The following is a 24989-nucleotide window of genomic DNA, read 5'->3' on the forward strand; positions in this document are numbered from 1 at the left end:
GTAGGAGGGAAGGAAGGAAGGAAGGAAGGAAGGAAGGAAGGAAGGAAGGAAGGAAGGAAGGAAGGAAGGAAGGAAGAGGGGAAGGAACCCTGCACAGGTTTAAGACTGCAAAGGGTCAGTGGCCCCCAAAACTGCAGCTAGTGCCACAAGAGAAATGAAAACAGACGCCCAGGTGCCCCCTCCACAGTGCTGAGTAGGTGTGGCTGAGCCCTGCGGATTGGTAGGTTTCCCAAGCTGCGCAGGCGCCTCTGTCACTGGCCAGGTGTGGCCTTGAAGGGGCGGGATTCTGAGGACAGGCTCTGCAGAAGGACAGGATGTGCTCTGAGCTGATGCAGGCAGCAAAACCAGGTCTGAGGGAAAAGCAGGAGCAGAGGTGACTCCGGGTCAGCCTGACCACAGGGGGGCTGGGGCCACGGCCGGGCTCCAGGGAGAGGACCCCACACTGGGTGGGGCCCAGGGAGAAGAGAACACACGCCACAGGGCTGAATAAATGGCCTCTAAATCTATGCCCCGGGTGTGCAAGCACAGAAGACCTATTTGACTTCTTATGGGCCTCCGTTTCCGGGCAGAAATCCCAGCAAAATGCGGATGGTAGATGAGCTCTGTATTTTTCTTTTCCCTTTTCTCTTTCTTTCTCTTTCCCCCTCCTTCTTTGTGTCTTTCTTTCAACTTTCGGGCAGCAAAACCCTTTACCCGAGTGAAGAGTTGCAAGCTTCGCTAGAGTCCTAGACCTGCTCCTGCAGCCCTCCTTCCCCCACAAAGCCTCGAACCCCCATGAACACCAGCTGAAACACAGGCTGAACTTTTAATACTTTATCAGGCGCTGGCATGCCGGCAGCTCTAAAATGATGGGGAGCCGAAACGAGTTTGGCTCAGCGGATAGAGTGTTGGCCTGCGGACTCAAGGATCCCAGGCTCGATTCCGGTCAAGGGCATGTACCTTGGTTGCGGGCACATCCCCAGGGGGGGTGTGCAAGAGGCAGCTGATCGAGGTTTCTCTCTCATTGATGTTTTTAACTCTCTATCCCTCTCTTCCTCTCTGTAAAAAAAAAAATAAATAAATAAAATAAAATAAAATAAAATCAATAAAATATGTTTTTAAAAATAAAAAAACAAAAAACAAATAAAATGATGGGGAGCAAAAGAATGCTCTTCTTGGGAAGGTCTGAGAAGCTTGCAGACTTAAGAGAGCTGGAAAGAGCATCTGGTGAGAGATACCAGCAAAGGCAGGTGCCTCTGAAGCTGGACTCTGCGTCTATCGTAACTATTGCCTGGACTTTTATAGTTGCCTGTCCTTCATCATCCTCACTGCCTGCACACAGTGATTATCAGCTGACTCGCTGCCTTGCAGGTGAAATGACTCGCTGCGATGGAGAATCTAGGAATCTGCAGGGCCCTGGCTTTCCAGGCTGTAACCTACAGAACGCCCACCCTGGGCCAGGATCCACTGCAGGGGAAGCAAAAGCTGGTGGCCACCTGCTTCTGTGTCCCCCATGGGGACTCGCCTCTGGGTGACTGGTTTATTTCCATTCAGATGTTCTCTTCCAGACTATAGTTATCTGAAACAGGACAAGGGAAGCCGTATCTGACGCAGTTGCCAGGGCAACCTGACAAAGGACTTCACCCTCGGCTACTGTCTGTGTCATCTGTCAAAGGCGCCCGGCTCACAGAAGGAAGAGAAGGGCAAAGGTTGTGGCTTTTGGTGAAAAAGGGAAACCGGGAGATTATTTTCTGGTTAAATCAACTTACATAGAACAGGAAAGCAGTTGTGGCCCGTGCAATAAAAATCCCCAAAAAGGCAGGAGGGAAATGCTAAGAAGGCAATCCTTACACATGTCTGTGTGCGATCTGTAAAATAGCTGCATTATCAGAGCTTTTAACACCAGGCTGCCCAAAGACCTAGAGCTGAGAGTTTGCCCTGAAGAGGGAAGAGGAGAGAGGGCAAGATGTGGAAGAGAGCAACCAGAATGTTCACGCATGGATAGACACATGTAGGAAGCTGGCAGTTCTCGACACATCTGATGGCTCTTCTCTCCCTGAACCATAACCTCTCAGGTCTAGCAGTCGCCGCACGAAGGCCAGCATTACAGACTGTGGTCCACTCCACCTGCTCATCGCACCCATGGAAATGCCGAGGCCCACAGATAACTCTCCCCAGGTTACCCAGCGGGGTGAGGGCAGAGCTAAGCCAGAAGCCCCGATTCCTGCTTCCCCGTGACGTCTGTCACCTCTGTCCCGTGGATATCGGTTTATTCTGGTTTTGAAAGAGGCATGACCTGGACTAGATTTCAAAGCATGGCCCAGGCACCCCTCTCACCCCTTTCGATCTATTTTTATATTCCTCAGGGCCCCACTTAAAATTCTTTAAGGGGAAAATCTATTGCTAAAAAAAAGTCCAAACATCGTCAGTCTAAAGATAAATACATTCGATCACGGTGATGGTTGCACAGCCTTGTGACGATACGAAAACCACTGAATCATATGGGGATTTTTTTTAAATTTATTTTATCTATCTATGGTATATAGTTATATACTTTATAATATAAATCATATATTTTTAGTCAAATAAAAAATCTGAACATACCTGTATTCCCACAAAGGGGGAATGCTAAGACAGCACTGAGCGGTACTTAGGGTCAGAATAAATAGGGATGGATCACGACGCTGACCCAGAGGTCCCACCCTCCCCCACCCCCACTCCCACCTCCAGAGCTCCTGGGGAGGCTCCTTACCGAGTTGGTGCCCAGGATCTGCAGGTTGGGCTTCTCTGACTCCAGCAGCTTGGCCACCATCTTGAGGAAACTCTCCACGAAAAGGTTGATGCTCTGGCAGTGGCAGGCCATGAGCAGCTGGTCCAGCGCCTCCATGGCAATGCACACGTACCTGGGGAAACAGCACTGATGCCATGGCCCCGCCCCACGCCCATCCCCACCCGCAATGCATGATGGGGGCAAACTAGATGGCAGCGCAGCGACTTCCTGGGCAGCATCCGGGTAATGAGGCTCTTCTCCAAGTTGTCCACGCCTAAGGCCATCCCATCAAGTGCCCGCACCAGCCTGAGAATCAGAGCTGGAAGGAGGCCTAAAGGCCAACTCCTCAGCACCTCATCTTAGGGCTGAAGAACACGGGGACAGAGGAAGTCTGGACCCTTTCATGAGTAAGCTCAAGCACATAGGACAGGTGCCCAGAAGAGCAAATTCTGAACCCAAATCCAGTGAGATCAGAGAATTGTGTGATTCAAGTCTTATATACTTTGGATATCAACCCCTATATAACATTTGCAAATATACTGTCTCATTCAGTAGGTTGCCTTTTTGTTTTGTTGAAAGTTTCATTTGCTATGCAGAAGGTTTTTTAGTTTGATGTGGTCCCATTTGTTTATCTTTTCTGTTGTTTTCCTTGCTTGAGGGATTATTACCAAAAATATTTCACTCAGACTGATGTCAGATAAAGTTTACTTCCTATGTTTTCTTCTAGGAGTTTCATGGTCCCAGGGCTTACAATTAAATAGTTAAGCCATTCTGAGTTCATTTTTGTATGTGGTATAAGAGAGAGTGGTCCAGTTTCATTTCTCTGCAAGTATCTGCCCAATTTTTCCAATGCTACTTGTTGAAGAGACTGTCATTGCTCTAGTATATATTTTTACCTCCTTTGTCATAGATTAGTTGACCATATAAGCAGGGGTTTATTTCTGAGTTCTCTATTCTAGTCCATTGATCTGTGTCTGTTTTTTGTGCTAGTACCCTACTGTTTTGATTATTACAGCTTTGGAGTATAGTTTGAGATCAGGGAGCATGATACCTCCAACTGTGATCTTCTTTCTCAGGATTGCTTTGGCTCCTTGGGAGTCTTCTGTGGTTCTGTATAAATTTTAGGATTATTTCTAGCCCTGAGAAGAATTACACTGGCATTTTTATGGGAAATGCACTGACCGAAATCCAAAGCTCCATAATACCTCTTGTGGCAGCTACTTAGTTTCACCTCTCGTGCGTCAAAACTGTCTTGCACAGGAGTCAGCTTTGCAAACCCAAGCATATAAAGTAACAGCAGTCATGGCATCTTCTAACTGTTTTTGTTGTTGTTGTTGTTATGGTTTTAGACATTAGAAACCATTTCTTAGGTACCCTTGAGCTAACGCTTACACTGAGCAACCATAAGAAGCACTGCCTCTCTACTCTTAAAATTTTCCTATCCACGCTTATAAAATGTTTTTTTTTCTTTTATCTATACAAACTGTCAACTACTATTAAATTGTATTTACTATTATTAGAATAAGATAGTCTTAAATATTATGAAATAGGTTATCTCTGGGCACCTTCACAAATTGTTCAGGTCATGCTCTTATCTTCAGAGTGTCTTTGAGATACAGAGGCAGCATTGAGTATGAGCTCCTTCCTGCACAAAGTCACCATTCTTCCCTGCCCCGAGGACTGGCCACTCCTGGCTCACCATGGCCTTGCCCTTGTCCTTACAGCCTTGCCCTTCAGAGGCCATCACAGTCACAGTCCGGGAAACCAGCTGTGCCTGGCAGGCCCGGGCCCAGCATGTTCCAGGCCCTCTGTGCGGGCCGGTGAAGCAGACTGAGTCTTGCAGGGCTGGGGCGCTTCCAAAGGGGACAGACTTTCCCTGCAGACAAACCTGCACGCAGTATGCTAACCAAACGCGGCAGGTGGGAAATGGGGCGGGCGGCGTGGCATTCTCTGCTCTGATGAATCAACCCGGCGTCCTTCTGTATGACGGGTGTCGCCATTATTTTATAGAGTTTACATGAGGGGAAAGGAAGGGGTGGGGTGGGGTTTGGCAAGAGAAGAAACTAGAAGGCCTTGCAAACCCTGGAGCTTAGATTGTTGCTTTTCCTTTTCCTGTTAAAAAAAAAAAAAAAAAAAAAAATCCCAGAAAAACCCTGATAAGAAAAAAACATCCTTTGCTAGAAAGAAAGAAAAAAAAAAAAATTGGCTACTGATCAGGAGTGGAAACACTGAAGGAAAGTCAACATTATGGTGGAAGTGAAACTGAAAGGCCTACATCTGTGAACACACTCTTCTTCATTCCCCATCTTTGATCCCAATAGTAAGGATGGCAGGATTGTGACTGTGAACTTGAACTTTTCAAAGAATCTTGATTAGAAGTCAATGGAACCCTGGAATACTCCCTAGTCCAATGCTTGCTGCCTTAGTCCTTTCTCACCATTACTTACCAGGGTATGTCCTGCACTCTCAGAGGGAACAGTGTACTGGCACCTGCTCAGTAGGACGAGGGTCAGACAGAGATCTGATCTGGGCTTGGTACCCTGGAAGGTGTCCAGTGTGGCAACTGGCCTGGGAACCTGAGCTGGCCTGGCTGGGTCCTTGGAGCAGAATGGGGCAGGAAGGAGGTGGTGAGGACTAGCCCACTGCAGGGGCCCGGGGGAGAAGGCAAGAACAGGTGACAGACCACAGCAGCAGGTGATGCAATAGCTGGGCTTCCCAGCAGGTGAGGAGGGCAGGGCCCAAGGACTCTGGGACGGACTGGGACTCATGGGCAGCAGCCAAGTCTTGGAGAGGACACAGGTTGGCAACAGCAGGAACTCAGGGTCAGGGCGGAAGATGAGTTGTAACAGCTGAGGAAGATACATAGAGGCTCTGGTGCGCAGGAGTTGGGTAGGAAGCCCCTTGTGTTGAGTTCCAGAAGAGGCAGCTGATTCTGCTTGAACGCCCTGTGCTCCGGCAGGAGTGGCTCCAGGAGCCGGGGGGGCACTGAGCCTCCAGAAGAGGAGAAGCAGGCCACGCAAAATACCGAGACCAGGCTTAGAGAGAAAATACGAATCCAGGGGCAGAGATGAAGTCCAGCAGGCAGGAGAGAGGGGGCAGCTGTTGCAAGGCCAGTCATTGCCTAAGAATCACTCAGAGAGCCGTGGCCTTGACAAAGAGCTTCTGGGCCGTTGGAATGAGTTTGGTCAGCTCCATTCCGGGGCAGAACCTTCTCGGCGGACCTCTGTCAGTGGAGGGATGAGCCTCCTCATCTAGTACGAAACTGTGGTGTATCTGAAGGGTCAGCCCCGTCCTCCAACCAGGCTCTGGGTCCTTCCGGAGAACGTGTGTCTCCCAGGGGCCCCGCCGGGTCAGCTGGAGGGCCAGGCTCCTGGGGGAGCAGCCCATTCCTTTTGGTGTGGGCATCTCCATCCTCCAGGGCTCCGCCTGCCCACATCCGGTTATCATCCCTGATGCTAAACACACATGAGCACCGAGTTCACATGCAGGTGGGCTGGGCGGGGAGGCAGTGGGGCAGAAGAGGGTGGTTTTGCTACTGAGTCCAACATCCAAGGTTCATGCCCAGATGGTCAAACCATAAATCCAGACACCTGCACGATGGCAGAGAAACCCCCTCCCTCCCCAGCCCTTTTGGGTGCAAATATTCTGCTCTTCCAACTATCAGTGACGAGGAAGGTGATGCTGATGCTGAGGGAGGACTGGGTAGGGAAAGACTGGGAGGGTGAGGAGAGAGATCAGCTCTAACAGATTTTTCTTCTCTAAATGGTTATGACTAGAGCCCCTAGGGAGGCTTTCAAGACTTCAAATACTTAGATGCTGCACCGGCTGCTTTTAACAGGACGACGCCGGTTTTGAGTGGCAGATTGGAGGGCAGTGGATAGTCCTAAGTGGCTCTGCTGACCACAGGATATTCTCACCGAGAGAATTGCAGAGAGGGCAGGCGAAAATTGTATTAATGTTTAATGTTATTGCTTGCCTGTTGGCTGCAGGTTCAATCCAGGATAGCGTCATTTTGGCTTGTGTGCACCTGCTTTGCTATATGGCAAGGCGATGTAGATAGTCAGCATGTATAATACACTCTGCTCGTGCCCTTCTTCTGGAGTGTGTGACCCAATTTTATTCTCTAAAATGGCCATAGAGCCGAAACCGGTTTGGCTTGGAGACTGAAGGGTCCCGGGTTCGACTCCAGTCAAGGGCATGTACCTTGGTTGCGGGCATATCCCCAGTAGGGGGTGTGCAAGAGGCAGCTGATCGATGACTCTCTCTCATCGATGTTTCTAATTCTCTATCTCTCTCCCTTCCTCTCCCTACAAAACCAATAATATATATATATATATATATATATATATATATATATATATATATATATATATATATATTTTTTTTAATGGCCATAGAAACAAATAGGTTTGGGTCTTGCTTTTATACCGGGACAGCTTGATCTCAGATTGTCTGGTGGGTCCTTCAGAAGTGAGGACCTTCTCATGCCATCAGTGCAATGCCAACCTTTCCTCTCTGGTTCTCCGTCTCCCTCAGCAGGAGGAAGGGGCCGTGGAGGGAGGTGGTGCTGTGGGCAGTGGTGGGGGCCATGGAGGTGTCAAGGGGAGGACAGAGAGCTGGGGGGGGGGGTGGACAGCCAGTCCATCTGTAGTGGGTTGAGAGCAGGCGTGGCAGGCATGGCAGGCGTGGCAGCGTGGTGGGCGTGGCTGGGTGGAATGGTGAGTCAGGAGCAGGTTGTGGAAGACTCTAGAGGTCAAACTGAGGAGGCTGGATTGCATTCTCAAGGGGCTAGGAAAGCGTAGCTTCGGATCCGTGTTTTGAAGATCACAGCTAGGAGGATTAACGGAAGAACCAGAAGAGAAAGGACGGGTGACAGGGAGACATTGCCGAGGCTACTGACACACTCTGGCCTAAGACAGATAAACGTCTGCACCAGGAGAGAGGTAGGGTGATATAAAAGTCAAAGGCGAGGCGGACTCACAGCTGTGGGGGGCTGCAGGGAAGAGGGCGGAGAGCAATCATCCAGGCCACTATCCATTTCTTAAAGGGACCCTGTGGCTCACCCTGAACACGTGGCATCGTTTCTGAAAGCACCCTTCTCCCTTTCCCATTCTGCTCACCCGTATCGATGGCGGCCCACGTCCCTGATGAGCCGCTCCGAGAGGTAGGCGCCGATCCGGTCCAGCTTTTCTGGAGCCGAGAGGGCGTAGAAGGTCAGCTTCTCCATGTTGGTCTTCACCAGGCCGTCCTGGAAAAGACAGGCCGTTCCTGCTGTCAGTGGCCCTCCCGGGGCTGGCAGGGTTCAAGTCTCAAGGTAAAATTGGCTCCGTTTTATCCACATGAGGTAGGGTGCCACAGCATGTGGCAGGCAGCGCGCAGGTTTTAGACGTAGAGAGAGGATACAGGTCTTGCGCTCCAGGAACTCACAACTTAGGCCGAAGCACATTGGCTAGAACTATAGGGAGTAAGCGCTATAAATGTGTGTGTGTGAGAGTGTATATTGTGTACACAAATGTGTGTGTATATACGAGAAAGCATATATGTGCATGTGTGTGTGTGTATGAAGGCTTCATGGAAAGTGACTCAGAAATAGACTGAACATAAACTGTGCATCTATGGATGAGGACAATGAGGGATGGGGAGGGGGCGGAGGGTGGGGTGGGAAACTGGAGGAGGGGGGAAGAAATGAGGAACTTTTGTAATAATATGAACAATAAAGATTGATTTAAAAAAAAAAAGTGACTCAGAAATAAAACGGGTCAGATATCCAGCACCAAGATATGTACAGGAAGGAGAAGGCAGCTCTGTCACTCATAGGGAATTCTCCAGAGGGTTCTAGAAGTGTGACTCCCTCCTCCCCCCCCCCCCCCCCCTCTGCCCATCACGAAGAGGCCATTGAGTCCCAGAGAGCAAGTCAGGTACAGCCGATGCGGACGTTCCTGAAAGCACACGATGCGGCCTGAGGGTGGGGTGGAGGCCTGGAAGCCGAGAAGCCGGGTGCCCCGTGTGCACATCCCAACACCTGGCAGACCCAGAGGGCGCCGGGAGAAGATGTGGGCTCCTGAGCCGAAACCCAAGCCGGGAAGTACTCGCACTGAACACGGGAACAGTCCCGGCAGGAGAGCAGCAGAGCCGGCAGCTCCAGGAGCCAGCGCCCAGAGATGGAGTGGGAAAGACGCCTCAGGTCAGCAATGCCCAACGCGGGCCAAGCCCTGTCAGAGCCCCGAGCTCCGAGACCTCCATCCCTCAGCCTCAGCCCTCCCCGCCCTGCACAGTGGCTCCCTCTCCGAGGGGGCACAGGGGCCAGGGACCCTGGTGGCCTGCCTCCCCCCGCAGCAGCCCTGACGGGGAGAGACGCACCTCGGGATCTTCGGGGAAGATGTTGTCAACCAGCCGTTTGTACCGGGGGCGCAGGGCGCCGCAGCAGCCGCACACACCTGGGGGGCAGAGAATCGGTCGTGAGGGCGGCCTCCGGGTCAGGCCCGGGGACCTGGGACACGGCCAGGGGGGCCTGTAAGGAGTCAAACCCCAGAGGGAAACAGCAGCGCCCTCCCCGAGAGTGCAGGCCTCATCCTTCCCGGGCCAGCCTCTCCCGCTGCTTTTGCCTTTCTCGCTCCCTGCCTGTTGCCTGGAGTCAGGTGCAGTGCCCTATGCGGGTGAGGGCAGCAGCCTGTTCATGGGCCAGGCCACGGGGGAGCATTTGAGGGGGGAGGATTTGGGATGGGAGCTTACATATAGGTCAGGTGCTGCCCCCACACACTGCACTGTTCTGTACACACACACACACACACACACACACACACACACACACACACGCACTGCCTCCTGCAGCTCTGGAATCTTCTCCCGGGCCAGGAAGATGGGCAGCTGGGAGATGGGGTCCCTCTTCCTCCGCTGCCCCCTTCTTTCAACCTCTGCTCCTCAATTTCCTCCACCACGCTCTCTCCTGAGGCCATTTCCAACACAGAAAGCTGTGTGAAACCCTGGTAAATGAGCATTGCCATGAATTATTAAGATTTGGAAGTGCATCTTTAAGGCAGCGTGTCCGTGGGGTTTGAAAGCTGGTGCTTGAGCGTAGGGGAGGGGTCAGGGGCAGCCAGTGCGGGGTTCTCCATGCCCGCCTCCCCCTCCCCCAGCCCGCTGTGGGCCAAGGTTTTAGAAAGCTGCATCTCTCCCATCAGGAGACGGAGGGCTGTCTGCGGTGCTGTGAGGTGATGGCGTTAGGGAATCCATGGCGATCACAGGAACCTTGGAGAAAGGACTTCATTTTTGTCCCGCCATAAAGGGTGCTCTGGGACCCTTTATGGGAACCACCTGTAACCCTCCTCCCAAGCAGGGCCCTGGTGGGGGGGGCACCCGGCACCCCTCTCCCACACCCCTCCCCCTGCTGGGGGAGGAAAGAGGAGAGCAGGGCCTGGGAAAGTCTCCTCCCCAAACAATTGCCCCCATTTCCACCAATTAGCGCTGAATCCTGCTTGTACAAACTCTCTGCTTGAAATGCAAATGTGCCCTGGCAGGGTCAGGCCCGAGGGCTTTTTAGAAAAGAATGAAGAGCTTCTGTGGGAATTGCTTTAATCGCACCAGGAGCCTTCCTGGGGTGGGCGGCGGGCGGGCGAGCGCGGGCTCCGGGGCTGTGATTGGGAGGCTGGGGCCGGGCCGTGCCCGGAGGAGGGAGGAGAGGAGGTCTGGGCTCTAGGGGAGAGTTGGATATGAGCGTATAGGCTGTCCTGGGGAAGCTTCGGGGCACCCCCAGAGGGCAGGAGGGCAGAGAGCTGGTCTGTGGCACCCCCCTCCCCACCACAGGGCCTCCCCGGGCCAGGCATAGGGAGGGGGCAAGCCCAGGCTCCCGAGCTCAGTGTTCAGCCCCTCATCTCCTGCCCCCCACTCCCCAGCCCAGAGAAGGTGTGAGGGCTCGGGCTGGCTGGCACCGGGGTGTTTCCGGTGATGGGACAGCCCCTGAGGTCACGTTCCCCTTTCTGTGCCTCAAAGCGCAAGAGTTACCCCTGCCTTCCTCCCGAGGGGGCTGCCTGGCCTGGCCACGCTGCTGTCAGGATGCTTCTTCCCAGAAGTCCCAGCAGCCTCCCTCCCCCCCGACTCCCACCCCCACGCCCCCCCCCCCCCCCCGGCCCTCAGATGGGGACGGTGCCCTCCACGCTTTTAGGGCGTGAGCAGAGAAGTGAAGTTAGGACTTAAAATGCTCCTGTCAGTCCCTTCCTGAAGGCCAGGAGCCGGGCTCCTGAGAGGCGGTTGGAAACCCAGAGCAGAGCACAGCCGCCGAGGGCAGCAGGCGGAAGCCTCCGCAGGGCTGTGGGGCTGTGGGGCTCTAGGCTGTGAAAGGGTCCGTCGTAGAATGGAAGTGATTTGGGGCCCTCAGCCAGAGGGCGGAGAGGCCCCAGCAGCGCCCCACACTTCGGGTGCTAATCAGAGCCGAACACGGCAGATAAAGAAAGGCCGCTCTCCGCAGCTCAGGAGGCGATGGGGACCCACAGGCACCCTAGAAGCTTCCACCCCGAAGGTGAATTCACAGTAGCTACGGCCAGGCCACAGGGGCGGGAGGGGGGCAGTAATGGGGGGGACAAAGAACAGAAGACATTGAGAAGTAACTGAACACAGCTCATTACCAAATATTAAGGGAGACATTTGATATATTCCTTTAATCTTGCTTCTGATGGTACTTACTCTTTAAAACATGTTTTAAAAACCTCACCAAGGATTTTTTAAATTGATTTTGTTTGTCTGTTTGTTAATCCTCATTGAGAATATCTTTGCATTGAATTTTAGACAGAGTAGTAGGGAAGGGGAGAGACAGAGAGAGAGAAACATTGATGTGAGAGCGCACCAGCCCTGACCGGGACCAGGCACTTGACCGGAATTTATCCGGGGACCCTTCCGTCTGCAGGCCAATGCTCTATGAACAGAGCCAACCTGGCTAGGGCTACAATTGTTTTTGGGTTTTTTTAGAGAGAGATAGGGTACAGGACGGCGCTCCAAACAACGGAGCCAGGGCAGATGGCATCCATTCTCAACGTTAGTATGAGGACGAATGTGGAGCTGTCACTCACAGCCACGTGCCCACAAACACCTCTACATTCTGAGTCCTTTTATCTCTGAGGGGGCGCGCTCTGCCTTCTCTCACTCTCTGGGGATCACATCTGGCCGATGCAAACGGGGGACCCGGTAGTCCGTTTATTAAGGGCCCTCTCTGTCACCAGAACGGTTATACCTATTTTAAGTTCGAGAGGGAAATGGGATAGGGCCACCTCGGCTGGTATGTCGCTGCTCTGGTTGCTGAAAATTCACATCAGCGGGGATTAGCGGGGTGTCCAGTGGCGGATTTCAGCGGCTTCCTCAACCTTAGACCCTGACTGTGGTTAGACGTCTCTGCCCGCCTGCCATCTCCCTACGGCTCACCCGCCCCAGCACCTGCTCTCGGCCTTGCACTCTATTCCCATCTGGAATGCTCTTTCCTCCGTCCTCCCGGCTCCCAGTCATTGCCCTGTGGAGTCGGCCAGCTGTCAGTCACCTCCTGTGGAGAACTTCCCCTGACCTCCTTCCCCTACCCTAGCCTGTTCCTCTTCACAGCTTTTCGCGGACAGCCTCGCTTCCTGTCTAAGCTCCGTCTCGGCACCAGCAGGGAGTTTCTGAGACCTCCGGTGCTCCGGGGCAGGCCTCCTAGGCAGTGGTCGGCTAGTCAACAGAGCCAAATATCAGCAGGGCAAGAACTGAAATTTCTTTGGAGAGCCACATTTTTTACACTTCTAACGCCACTTCTTCAAAATAGACTCGCCCAGGCCGTGGTATTCTGTGGAAGAGCCACACGCAAGGGGCCCAAGAGCCTGCCGACCACAGTCCTGGGAGGACCTTGGGCAATGCTCCTGTCAGAGACCCTTCTGTCGGAGACCCGTTGGCTCCGGGGCCTGAATCCTGCCCGGCTGTCTTCTGGGGTGACCCTCACCTTGGGCTCTAGAGGCTCCGCTCACAGCGGCCAATCTCTCTCCAGGACTGGCTGGGGAGCAGCGTGGGGTCAGGGTTCTGTCTGCCCCTGCCCCTGCCCCTGCCACATGCTGGCTCCCTGCCCCCTGTGCCCCGGGTCCGGCCCCTGGTTGCAGCCCTGACCGCTCACCAGCAGCCTCCCCCCTGCATCTCTGAGAAGGAGCCAGAGGTGTTCCACGGCGATCCTGGTGCACAGCCAGGGGAGAAGCACCGGCCCGCTCTGCCGGCCCAGCGAGTGCCGGCGGATCTCACAGAGGCCGGCAGCTCCACGGGCTCCGGACCTCTCACCTGGCCGCCAGCAGCATCTGGACTCTCAGGCACTGCAGCCCCACGACTCTTTGGCTCTGCTTGCTTGATCCTATTATCTCGACTGATCCTAGTGCCAAACTGTAGGCTGAGCACTTCACAAATATTTCAGATGACACTCATGAGAACCACAAAGGTATTGCACTTGTTCCCATTTCACGGATAAAGAAGCAGGATCAGAGAGGTCTAGTGCCCTTCCCCAGGTTACACAGCACCTACCTCTCTGCCATGATTCTCTCCCCCCTAATTCTCTCTTTATCTTCCCCAAAATATATCCTCAACCATAGGATCCCTACAGCCCCGGTACTAGGACATCTCCTCCACACCTGAGAGCCAGTCCTTGCAAACGCCACCTGGCCATTCTCCGCCTTGCTTCAATTCTTTGTATATGTGGTGTTTTTTAAATTTTATTTTATTGAGTTTTACAGAGAGGAAGGGATAGGAATAGAGGGTTAGAAACATCGATGAGAGAAACATTGATGACCTGCCTCCTGCACCCCCCCCCCCCCCCCACTGGAGATGTGCCCTCAACCAAGGTACATGCCCTTGACCGGAATCAAACCTGGGACCCTTCAGTCTGTAGGCCGGCACTCTATCCACTGAGCCAAACCGGTCAGGGCTGTATATGTGGTTTTAAGGCAAATATTTGCTTGATTCACTTTGCTTTACAGTCAGGCAGTGAAGGCAGCTCGCCATTAACGTTAAATGTCAGCCCTTCGACTCCGTATTCAACCAGGGATGCCCCGGACGGAGGGGCTGTGTCCTTCCTGTGCTGTCGCTGGGCCTCTGGCTCATGCTGTCTCTTGGAACAGCCCTTGTCCGGCAGCCGGAGGCCACATCAAAGCCTGGTGTGCGGAGGGCTGGGAGGCGGAGGAGCAGCGGACTGGGGGAGCCTTCCAACCCTGAGAGCCAGGTGCTGCAGATGCAGGGTGTTCAGGTGACAGGGGCAGGGCAGAAGCTAGAAATGGTGAGGGAGCAGGAGAGTCAGAGCCATGAGCTGGGGCCTTGCAATCATCATGAGAGGGGTCTCTCAAACCCTGCACCTGCCGATAGTCTTTGGAAGCCCTGCAGTTAATAGTCCCCGGACTCCAGGCATCACATTCCGGCCAACTGACCTCTGTAGGTACTTCGCACCTATTACCCTGCACAAGCTTCCCCCCCTGCCCTCAGGCTATTTCGGTGACTCATATTTCCCCGTCAGATAAACTGTGAATTCTTCCCTCTCCTCTCGTTTTCCTTGGACCTCCGCACAGCAGCGCTGGGGAAAGGGGCAGACTCTGGGATGTCTTTGATCAGCGTGAGACCCAGGGAAGCCAGCTCCTCTCCTAGCACTTGGTTTCTTCTTCGTAAACATCAATGCCATTATCCCCATTCACCAAGAAACATGCCTTTGTGCTGAAAATGTTTCATATTTATTTATTTATTTTTTAACATTACAATTCCCTCGCAAAGGCATGGGCTGGATCTGATCATCCCTAACAAAGCAAACTAAATTCTTTTAAAGCAATTTACAATAAAATTTAACCCAGGGCCAGTGGCACAGACACCCTTTCGAAAGAATTGGAGGAAGTTCAGAGAGAAAGGGGCAGGTCTCGTGGTCCAGCTGATGTTAACTGAGCCTTAGTATTCTGCACAGTACTTGCTGGGTAGGGTAAGATGGGGAAGAGGAGGAATTTAAAAATATATAGGTTTTGTCATAAAAACAAAACACTCTACTAAGGACACCACACACACACACACACACACACACTTAAAGATGATGATCTGTCACAATGAAGTCCAACTAAGCAGTCCATACAACTGAAGAAATCTCTGGGAGTTCGACGAATCCAGGAAGGCTCCCTGGAAGAGGCGAGACCTGAGCTGGCTCTCTGGGGGTATAGCGAACTGGTAAGCACTGGAGAATCCATGAAAGGAAAAATTTATGAATCCATGAAACAGCCCTTCAATGAGGGAAATTTAAAGAAAGCTAAAAAGGTTTCCCTTTCCCTTTTCCTCATTTCTGATTTTTAAAAGGAATACAAGTCTGTAAAATAAGAAAAAATAAAAACGAACGTACACATCACTTACAGTATACATGATTAACTATTATAATTTTAGTGTATGTGCTCTAGTTTGTGTTTCTCTACTTATGCATATTTTTAAACATATGCATAAAACTGGGATCATACAGGATAGTATAAAAACCTATCTTCTTCTTATATTGTGAGCAATCTGTCTTCTCACTAAACATTTTTCAGAGCCTCGTGTCAATGGCTACTTACTCTTCCATCTTTTGACCAGACTCTGATTCATTTAATCATTCCCCACTGCTGTTTCCAATTTTTCATTATTGGAACGATGCGGCAATCCGCCCTCAGTAATTAAAGCCTGGGGCCATACAGGGGGAGCCTGGCTGGGTTTTATTGGTGATAAAACAGTCACATGGCGCCGGGCCAGGCCCTGTCTCTCCCCGTCAGGGAAGATTCGGGGTTGGAGAGACCAAGAGGAAAGTGAGTCTGGGAAGGAGGCAGAGTCCCAGCGGAATTAATCAGCAGCCGAGTGCTCCCTGGGGTGGGGGGGAAAGACAGCCAGGCCAGGGCGCGTCTGAATCTGCAGACAAACCAGGAGCCTGGCGCCCGGAGCTCTCTGCATTCCTAACAGGCTCACTGCTCTCAGCCCACCCTGACCGATCTGACTGCCACCTTAACTGAGAATGAGGATTTAAAAAGAGAGAAATGTGTCCAACAGATTTAATCCCAGGGCTTCAATGCTTCCCTAACTGTAGGCGTCCCTGGTTTGGGATCACTCTTCCAGAGTCACAGCTAAAAATAAACAGAATGGTTTCCATCCTTTGTCTCTTGGAACCACTAGCAGCAGGGGGGCGAAAATGATCCCAATTCTTTTTAAAACTATATATATTATATTGTGTGTGTGTGTGTGTGTTTTTTTTACAGAGAGGGATAGAGAGTTAGAAACATCAATCAGCTGCCTCCTGCACACTCCCTACTGGGTATGTGCCCACAACCAAGGTACATGCCCTTGACCGGAATCGAACCCGGGACCCTTGAATCCATAGGCCGGCGCTCTATGCACTGAGCCAAACCGGTTAGGGCTGTCCCAACTCTTTTTCAGGAGCCAGTCAGGCTGGCTTCCCACCCCAGTCCCAGCTCTCACGAGTTGTGCAGGTTTAGGCCGGGTATCCAAGTCTCCGTGCCTCGGGCTGCTCCTCTATAAACAGGGAATAGCAGAGCCTACGTCATGGGGCTGTGATGGAGATTCGTTAATACAGGAAAGTCCTCAGAACTGTTCCCGGCTTATAATAAGCGCTCAAAGATGATTACCTATTACCATCATGGGTGTTATTATGATAATTGTTGTGAAAAGGCAGGATAGAACCAAATAGCATTTCGGAGCAAGAGTGGCCCTGGGTTTTATTTTTCATTTGGTGGGTGAAGCACAAACAGCGATTCGGAAATCAGAGGTGGACAGACCTCACCGCGCAGGTGTCCAAGGTCAAAGCTCTCAGCAGAACCACCAGCAGCTGCGTGTGCGAGCTGGCGCCCAGCACTGGGCTCAGCATGTCACCGGCACCCGCCCATTTAATCTGCACAGAGAGACAGTCTCCGAGGCGGGTGCCTGTACCCTTGCTTTACAGATGGCACCGCACCCCGGCTTCCCTCCCGGCTGCTGACTTGGAGAACAGGAGGGTGCCGAAGGCTCGGCCCTCCAAGACCTCCTGTCGTTGGCGGGTAAAAATAGAAACGAAGATGTGTTCAGAGGCATGTGGGACGTGTGGTCGGGAGCATCCTGCTGAAATGTCACACACGCAGAGCAGCCCTGCCCGGGGAACTGGAGACAGGGTGGGCGCGTGTCCGAGGAGACGCGTGTGGGACGTTACTTAAAAGGGAGGGGCGGTGTGGAGTGGCGAGGAAAAGAGGGCTTTCGGTGGAGCAAAGCGGTAGGAAGAGAACGCTGACCCTTCCCGGCGCCTGTGACATCATGCACGTAAGCACTTTGCACTTAAAAGGAAATCCCAGGAGGTTAGTGTTTTCAGAGGAGAAAACCGAAGGTGGGCGAGGTCAGGGGACTGGCCCCAGATCACACAGGGAGCAGGAGGGGCCCGGCTTCAGAGCCACGGGTCTAAAGGTCCGGTGAGCGTGAGAACAGAGGCGGGGGCGCGTGGAGAAAAGGCGCTCAGGCAGAAAAGGACAATTTTCTCAGATGGATCGTTTTTTAAAAAGTTATATGTAACCGATGATAAAATCTGAACCAGCGCCGTGGGTTGTACCAACGCAAGCAACGATCAACCGACTTCTGCCCACCCTGTTTGTGCTGTCAGATCTCATTTCTCCCTCCGGTGGCAGCCAACCGCCCAGGGGGCTGGCTGGTCGCTCCAAGGGGAGTGACTTGAGGGTTTGCTGAAAAGGGGATGTGAGACGATGAGAAGAGGAAGACCTGGCCGAGAGGAATCCAGCCAGTGGAACTGGGTTCAGAGAGAACAGAAGTAGGAGGTCCACTAAGACCGGAGCCGGAACCAAGGCAGAGGAACATAAGGCCAGAGCTGGGCGGTGGCAAAGAGAAGAGAAAGGAAGGGCTGATGAGCTCAGGGGAGTAAGGACAACCTGCAGCTGGGACAGCATTGGGGGAAAGGAGGGGGGCGCGGAGTCCAAAGCTCGGAATCAGTGACAAAAACAGATGCCCAACCACCACCCCCAATAATACCTCCTGAGTCAGTGTCCTGGCGACTGGAATAGAAACTGCCCCCACCACGGTGGGATAATAGCATCAATAACATGACATCGCCAGAGGGATGCGTGAGGTCAGCCATGAGGGAGAGGGGGCCGGGGGCCAGAGTCTGAAAACTGCCCGATACAATCAATGCCAGAGCTGATGCACCATCTGGAGGGAGGACAGTGGGGGAGCCTCCAGCCTCAGCGGCTTCTCCGATGCCCACTCCTCCTCAGCCCGAGATTCTCCCTCACCGAGGCGCTTGTAAACAAAGGGACTTGGAGGGAAACCTCGCCAGCTGGCTGACGTGTACCTGAATACATGATTTAAGGGCAAACCTCACTGGCAGAACCTTGAAGAACAGGTGACGTCATGGAAAAAATTCCTAGGGTGGAGTGTTGCGTGAGGAAGGTCTCTGCTAACCTCCATCTGCGGTGTGCCCCGAACTCTGGAAACGACGATTCAATGAGGGCTGGGGGCGTGGGGAAAAGACAACAGCGTGGCCCACTGGAGCACCACACCTCAGTGAGCTCTCCCCTTTCACTGTCAGGGGCACGGTGTAGGTAGTTCCAATGCCCCCCACCCCCACCCCCATTTTACTTGTCCAGAAGCCTGGTTAGCAGGGTCTGTTCCCTCTGAGACTATTCCCCTGGCCTGTTCTCACTTTCCCTCCTTTCTCCTTGCCTCGGTTCCTGGTTGGACCACCGTCCGTACCTGCTCCTGGCTGCGGGGACATTGCTAATGGAAAGGATGCTGGTGCCTGCTCTTCATCACTTCAGCCTCCTTCATGTTTTATCCCAGCTCAGTTACCACTAACTCCTCCAAAGCTGAATGTTAACATGGAAGCTTTAATAATTTTTACTTTGACGTACTTCGAAATTTGGAGGGAGCATTGGGCAGGATTAGCCGTGGCCACCAGAAGCAGGCAGCAGCTTCTCTTCTCACCGCTCCTGAGGCCTGGGCCTCCTTTGCCGCATTAGAAAGTGACTCCCGTATAGATCATGCCACAAATCTTTGTTGCACTCATGTGCAACACCCATCAGCAAATGCAAACTTAGGGGCCTTTACACCCAGGTATCTTGCCCGGCCTGTGTGGAGGTCACGGTTCGATTCCCCGTCAGGGCGCACGCCTGGGTTGCGGGCTCAATCCCCAGTGTGGGGCGTTCAGGAGGCAGTTGATCAATGATTCTTTCTCATCATTGATGTTTCTCTCTCAGCCTCCCCCACCCCCTGAAATGAATAAAAAAGGTATATATTTTTAAAAATGTTATCTTATATCTGTGCACCAAGATGGGTCGAATGAACGTGGTGGAGAAATCTACCTTAAGCACGAGGCACAGAACCTCCAGGTTCTGCTCAGCCTGCTCGGAGCTCAGGCTGCGGAGGAAGGCTGTCTGCGTCTGTCATCTGAAATTGTTATTAATGTCTCAGCATTTTCAGAGCTCGCCACGGCCTGAGTGATTAAAATCTAGGTTTCAGCTTCTCGGCACGGGAGTGAAAACAGAGATCAGAGCAGAGCTTGCCTGCCAGTTTCCAACAAAACAATAATAATAACGGTTCCCGAGGGCCATCTCGGACGTAGGGGCTGGTGTGAGCATGTCAGCCCGCCCTCCCCTCACCCCATACATGGTTGAGGAGAAATGGAGCTGGGGTGGGGGTGGGGGTATATGGATCCCTTTCCTCCCCTTGGTTCACAGCATCTGCCATTGCCTACCTGCACAGGGAAGAGGGTGAGAACGGACTGGGGGCTTTGTGTGGAAACCACCTAAATGTGCCTTCGTGGGGAACTGGCTAAATAAGCGAGGGAACCTCTCGCAATGGACACGAAGCAGCAGCTGAATAAATAAAGCAGAGCTGTGAGCGCTGCCCCGACAGCTCTCCAAACACCGTCAATGGAAAAGAGGCCACAGCACACGGGCGGCATGCCATCTCGGACATAGGGGCTGGTGTGGGCATGTCAGCCCGCCCTCCCCTCACCACATACATGGTCGAGGAGAAATGGAGCTGGGGTGGGGGGGGTATATGGATCCCTTATATGTTTCACGTGTGCGAAACACTCACAGGCCAAACGAACTTGGCGTGTGTGTGCATGTGTGCATGAACAAGCTGTGGATGCATGCAGACCTGTGAAAATACACAGCAGAGGGTTATCCGTGATCACATCCCGGGTGGGTGAGGGGAGGAGGGGGCCACTCTGGCAGTCTCTGGTCCCCTCTGTTTTTCATTCAGTAATATTTAAAATCCCGTTGCCTGGGTACACCAGCCACATTGTGTGCTCAGCAGCCACATGTGGCTCATGGCCACCTACCTTACTGGACGTACAGATAGAGGGCATTGGTATCATTGTAGCAAGTTCTGTTGGGCAGCTCTCAGGTAGAGCTTCCGTTTCTATGTTCATTTCCTCCCCCAACAAAAATGTTTTCTTTCTCATGTAGTGTAAAAAGATATGTGATTTCTCCCATTTTTCTCTTCGGGATAAAACGCCTCCCAAAATCTGATGAGAATAACTCGCTGTTCAAAGATTTGGAACCCAACAGTTTAAAACACACACACACACACACACACACACACACACACACACACACAGTTTTCTATACTTGCTCAGCTTTGGGTCCTGCAGGGGCTGGTTAAAGACCCGGGAGCCATTTCATTCATTCATGCACACACACACAGGCCTGTAACACACACAGCTGAGTGCATCAGACGCGGTGGAAGACGGGAAATAACAGAACGCCCAGTCCCTGTCCCCTTGGGCATGAGCTCAACCAGCTCTAACCAAAGGAGGTGCGAATGTCACCTGAGCCAGAATGCTGGGGCTTCGGAGGAGGGGCTGTCGTTTCAGTGGAGATGCTTCCCAGGAGACGTGAGGCACAGATAATACACCGACCAAGAGAAAAAGGGCAGGAATTCCAGGCAATAGGAACAGCATGAGCAAACGCTCAGAGGAGCCCGTGCAAGGGAGCATTCGGAAGGAAATCGGTGTGCCAGTCTGTCGTGGGAAAGCTGGAGCCCTAGGGAGGGGCCTGGCGGTGAAGTGCCCCCAGTGCCAGGCCAAGAGGGGGGAACTGTCATTACACTGAATGGCAGTCCGATCACCTTTAAGTGCCCTTGGAATGTATAAGGAACCTACTGCCCATGAATAGACAGGTGGAGACTGGTCTGACCCTCCCTCAGGCCACTAAGAATGGGACTCTCCTGGCAGAAGAGCAGGACCAGACCCTGAACTAGAAGGGTCCACGTGTGGTGTGACGTGGGCAGGCAGGGCACATGCAGCCTCCGCCCCCGGGGAAGTGGCAGGTCCGTGACCAGGAAAGAGAGAAGGAAAGCAGAGGTTTCCGGTGGGTGCTCACCTGCCCCAGAGCCACGTGGAGGCATCCGGGGTCCGAGTGGAGAACCAGAGGTGCGTGCGCGACACCACGCCAGCCCCGGCCCCTCGCCCGCCCTTCACACGTGAACGTCACCAGGGCGAGGTGACAGCCGAGGGAAGGCGAGTGGAGGGCCTTTCTAGGGGAGACCTTTAGAGGCAAGAGGCTGGCAGGAGCTCCTGCGTCTGCACAGCGAGGGGCCCGCGGAGGTTCAGAGAGTGGAACCGGTCTGGAGAGGATAAAACTTTGTGAGAGCCGAGAAGGTGAAGGCATCGGGCTGGGCCAGGAGTCGGCAAACTCATTAGTCAACGGAGCCAAATATCAATACTACAACGACTGAAATTTCTTTTGAGAGCCAAATTTTTTAAACTTCTTCTGACGCCACTTCTTCAAAATGCACTCGCCCAGGCCGTGGTATTTTGTGGAAGAGCCACACTCAAGGGGCCAAAGAGCCGCAGTTTGCCGACCACGGGTCTGGGCAATCAGCCTCCACAGGTGACCTTCCGGATGAGTTATCAATGGACAGGTGACATCGGAATCTCAGTTACTCTATGTGGGTTAGGTGGGAACCGAGGGAGAGAGGTGTGGTCTCACCTTCGATGGCCGCTGGGTTAGAAGCAGCATGAAATGGGACATGGATCATTTATTTAGCAGAAGAGGTAACACGGGCGTGGCCTGCCTCTGCATCGATCGCCATGGGCACGTGCTGTGGCAGGTGGGCCCCTGGGCCAGGGTGTACGTCTGAGGTGACACTGACGTCTTTGACTTCAAGTGTGGCTGGTCTTAGGACCCTCGGATGTATGTTGTAGCTTGGATGACAGAATTACCACTAACAGCACTGTTGGTATTTTATTGTTCCGTTTCATCAGCACTCACTCCATCAGCACTGCTTACCAGCCTCGGGAGTGTATTGCTTACATGTATGGAAGAAAGTACTCTGTGGGCCTTTGAAGCCCAGGGGATCGCAATACACGAGAGCAAGAGGCGAGCTTAATGCGTGTGTGTGTGTGTGTGTGTGTGTGTGTGTGTGTGTGTAGGTGTTCTGGGCGCAGGGTGGGGCCGGGTGGTGGATAAAGGGTGGGAATCCACTCATCTGAAATCCATCCATCCAAATACTTATATCTCGGCGTCAGGGCACTCGATTTTTATGGTAAGTGCACGTGAACTATGGGGATACAAAACCTTCCTGCCCTCAGAGAGCTTGAAGCACAGAACAGAATCGATCACATGAAAACAGTCTTAGAAATTTCACCGGTGACTTGGTTTAAATTGGGAGATAAGAGCTGGAAATCAGCCCTAACCGGTTTGGCTCAGCGGATAGAGCATCAGCCTGTGGACTGAAAAGTCCCAGGTCTGATTCTGGTCAAGGGCATGTACCTTGGTTGCGGGCACATCCCCAGTAGGGGGTGTGCAGGAGGCAGCTGGTCGATGTTTCTCTCCCATCGATGTTTCTGACTATCTCTCTCCCTTCCTCTCTGAAAAAAAATCAATTAAAAAAAATATATATATATATATTTATTTATTTATTTATTAAAGAACTAGAAATCAGGACTCGGTATTTACTGCATTTATGCTTCCTCCGTCCTGCACAATCCTTTTGGCTTCCCACTGTGTCTCCAGGCAGCCTACGAAGGGCTGGGCTCGTCGCCCCCAGGTTCCCAAGTGAGCACACGGCATCAGAGAGAGAAGCTTCGTGGCAACGGAGCCAAACTGATGGAGCGCGAGGGCGGGAGCTTTAAATACACAGACGAACAAACAGATTTAAACTGCAGGCGCCGAAAGGCTGGGAGTCCAAGATCAATCACTCCAAAGTCTGTAATCAGAGTCTGTCTCAGCAGGAGCCGTGGTGCCCGAGCACAAGGCAGGCACCGGGCCCAGAGCGGCTGCCACTCACAGCCAGGGCCGGGTGGTCGCGGTGCCAGACGAGGTGTCAGAGGCGACACTGTGGAAGCTCCAAACAGAAGCAAGAGCGCGCGGAGTCAAGAGCGCGCCCTGGAATTCAGCAAAAAATGCAAAACGGGCCCTGGGTCGAGCCAAGAGCCAAACGAGGCGTGCCGAGTAAGCAGCAGGCCAGGCACGGCGGAGACCCATTTTGAATGAAGCCGCCAAGCGCTCCCGGGCATCCTGGACGGGCCGGCCTAAGAGAGGAAGTCCCCGCAGCAGAGGGTGCCCACTGCGAGGAGCCAGCGCAGCGGTGCAGACAGCGGCGAAGCTGAGCGGCCTTCCAGAGCAGAGACCCAGCTGGCAGGGACATGACACAGCAGAGCCGTGAAGAGGCTGGAACGCATTATTTTGTTTAATCCCTCCAGCAATATGGAGGTGGGGGTCTCGTGTCCCATTTTACAGGAAAAAGTAACATCCGAAGTCACACCGCTGTCGCAGGGGAGAGCTGGGATTCACACCGGTGCCTGTCAGAGTCTAAGATGCTCACACTTCACCCCTGGGCTGCAAAGGAGACTCAGATGTGTCCATTTCTATGTGCCATTGGGAGTGGTGGGGGGAATCCATTTTTAGCCAGGGAAGTACAGGACTATGTGCAGAGATGTCACAGCCGGCACATTATGAAGAAACAGGTGAATGATCGGGCCATTAGAGGCCACGCATCCTTATGAGGAGAAGGTCACGGGATGGGAGCTGTGGGCTGTGAGGTCACAGGAGCCCCGAGAGGAAGTGGGGAAATCAATTGTGCGCGCGCGCACACACACACACATACACACACACACACACACTCGCCTGGCCCTGCTCAGCCGTCAGCCCTGCGGGTGCTGGTGCTACAGCTGGGCTTTGTCCTGTCACTTCAGGTCCATTAGAGCCAGCAGTGCCTCCGAGGCCTGGCAGCAGATGGCCCTCCATAGGAGCCCTGTCCAGACCGCATCACCCGCCTCCCGGCTGCCAGCCACGGGCTGGGCTCCCCAGGCCAGCTCCCCCCGCACCCTGCTCAGCACATGCGTTGTCTAGCAGCGTGCGCCCCTGACCAGCAGCTCTGAGTGAGCACTGTCCTTGGGGTGCTGCAGACCGTCCTGGGCAGGCGCCCTGGTGCTGGCTGGCACAGTCCCTGGCTGTCGTTTTAGCCCTCTGCCTGCCAGGGGTGCCACACAGGCCGGCCTTTGTTGGCAGGCATGTTTCCTCCTCTTACTGGGGTTCCCACTGTCCCATGGCAATACAGTTTGCACGCAATAAATGCAGGTCTTCAGCGTCAGTGTCGGGTGTTTTGACAACTGTTTATATTCTGTGTAACGCCACCCAAACAAGACAGAGGCCTTTTTTTTTAAATCCTCACCCCAAGATGTTTTCCCATTGATGTTTAGGGAGAGTGGAAGAGGGAGGGAAAGACAGAGAGAAATATTGATGTGAGAGAAACATCGATTGATTGCCTCCTGCATGTGCCCCGATCAGGGCCTGCAGGAGGACCCTGCAACTGAGGTATATGCCCTTGACTGGAATCGAACCTGGGACTCTTCGGTCCACAGGCTGACACTCTATCCATTGAGCCAAACCGAGGCTAAGGTTGAACAAGGCAGAGGACATTTTGATGCCCTCAAAAAGTTTCCCTTTCCAGCCATGATGTGGTTTATATTGTAGATTTGTTTCCGCATGTCCCTTGAGTAAGCATTTCCAAAACATAATTAGAAGATTCCAGATAACTAACCACAGTTCTTGGATGGTGAAAAACACTTTTAATATATTTATTTCTATTCTGCCATTATAATGTGTGCTCACTGTACAAAATACAAAAACAAAATATTTTTTAAAAGACATTTTAAACGTCATCTGTGATCCTATCATCCAGAAATAACCACCGTTTGTGTCTGGGCTAACAGACGTGCATTGATTACAGACCAGCTCCTGGGTATGGCGTTATTAGC

The 24989-nt window shown here is 52.8% G+C and overlaps 1 protein-coding gene across 3 annotated transcripts in view; it reads right to left on the reverse strand.

The window, feature by feature from the left end:
- The window catches only part of EFR3B (EFR3 homolog B), a 57802-nt gene that overhangs the window by 23410 nt on the left and 9403 nt on the right, over nucleotides 1-24989 (reverse strand). For all 3 annotated transcript variants that reach the window (XM_036435038.2, XM_036435037.2, XM_036435036.2), the window contains exons 2-4: nucleotides 9110-9186; nucleotides 7870-7997; nucleotides 2732-2882 (exon numbers count right to left, since the gene is read on the reverse strand). In XM_036435038.2, coding sequence (XP_036290931.1) covers nucleotides 2732-2882; nucleotides 7870-7997; nucleotides 9110-9186 — 356 coding nt within the window. The remainder of the gene's footprint in view (nucleotides 1-2731; nucleotides 2883-7869; nucleotides 7998-9109; nucleotides 9187-24989) is intronic.

This window comes from Pipistrellus kuhlii, unplaced genomic scaffold (genome assembly GCF_014108245.1).
Source record: "Pipistrellus kuhlii isolate mPipKuh1 unplaced genomic scaffold, mPipKuh1.p scaffold_m20_p_13, whole genome shotgun sequence".
In the NCBI taxonomy this organism is placed as follows: Eukaryota; Metazoa; Chordata; class Mammalia; order Chiroptera; family Vespertilionidae; genus Pipistrellus; species Pipistrellus kuhlii.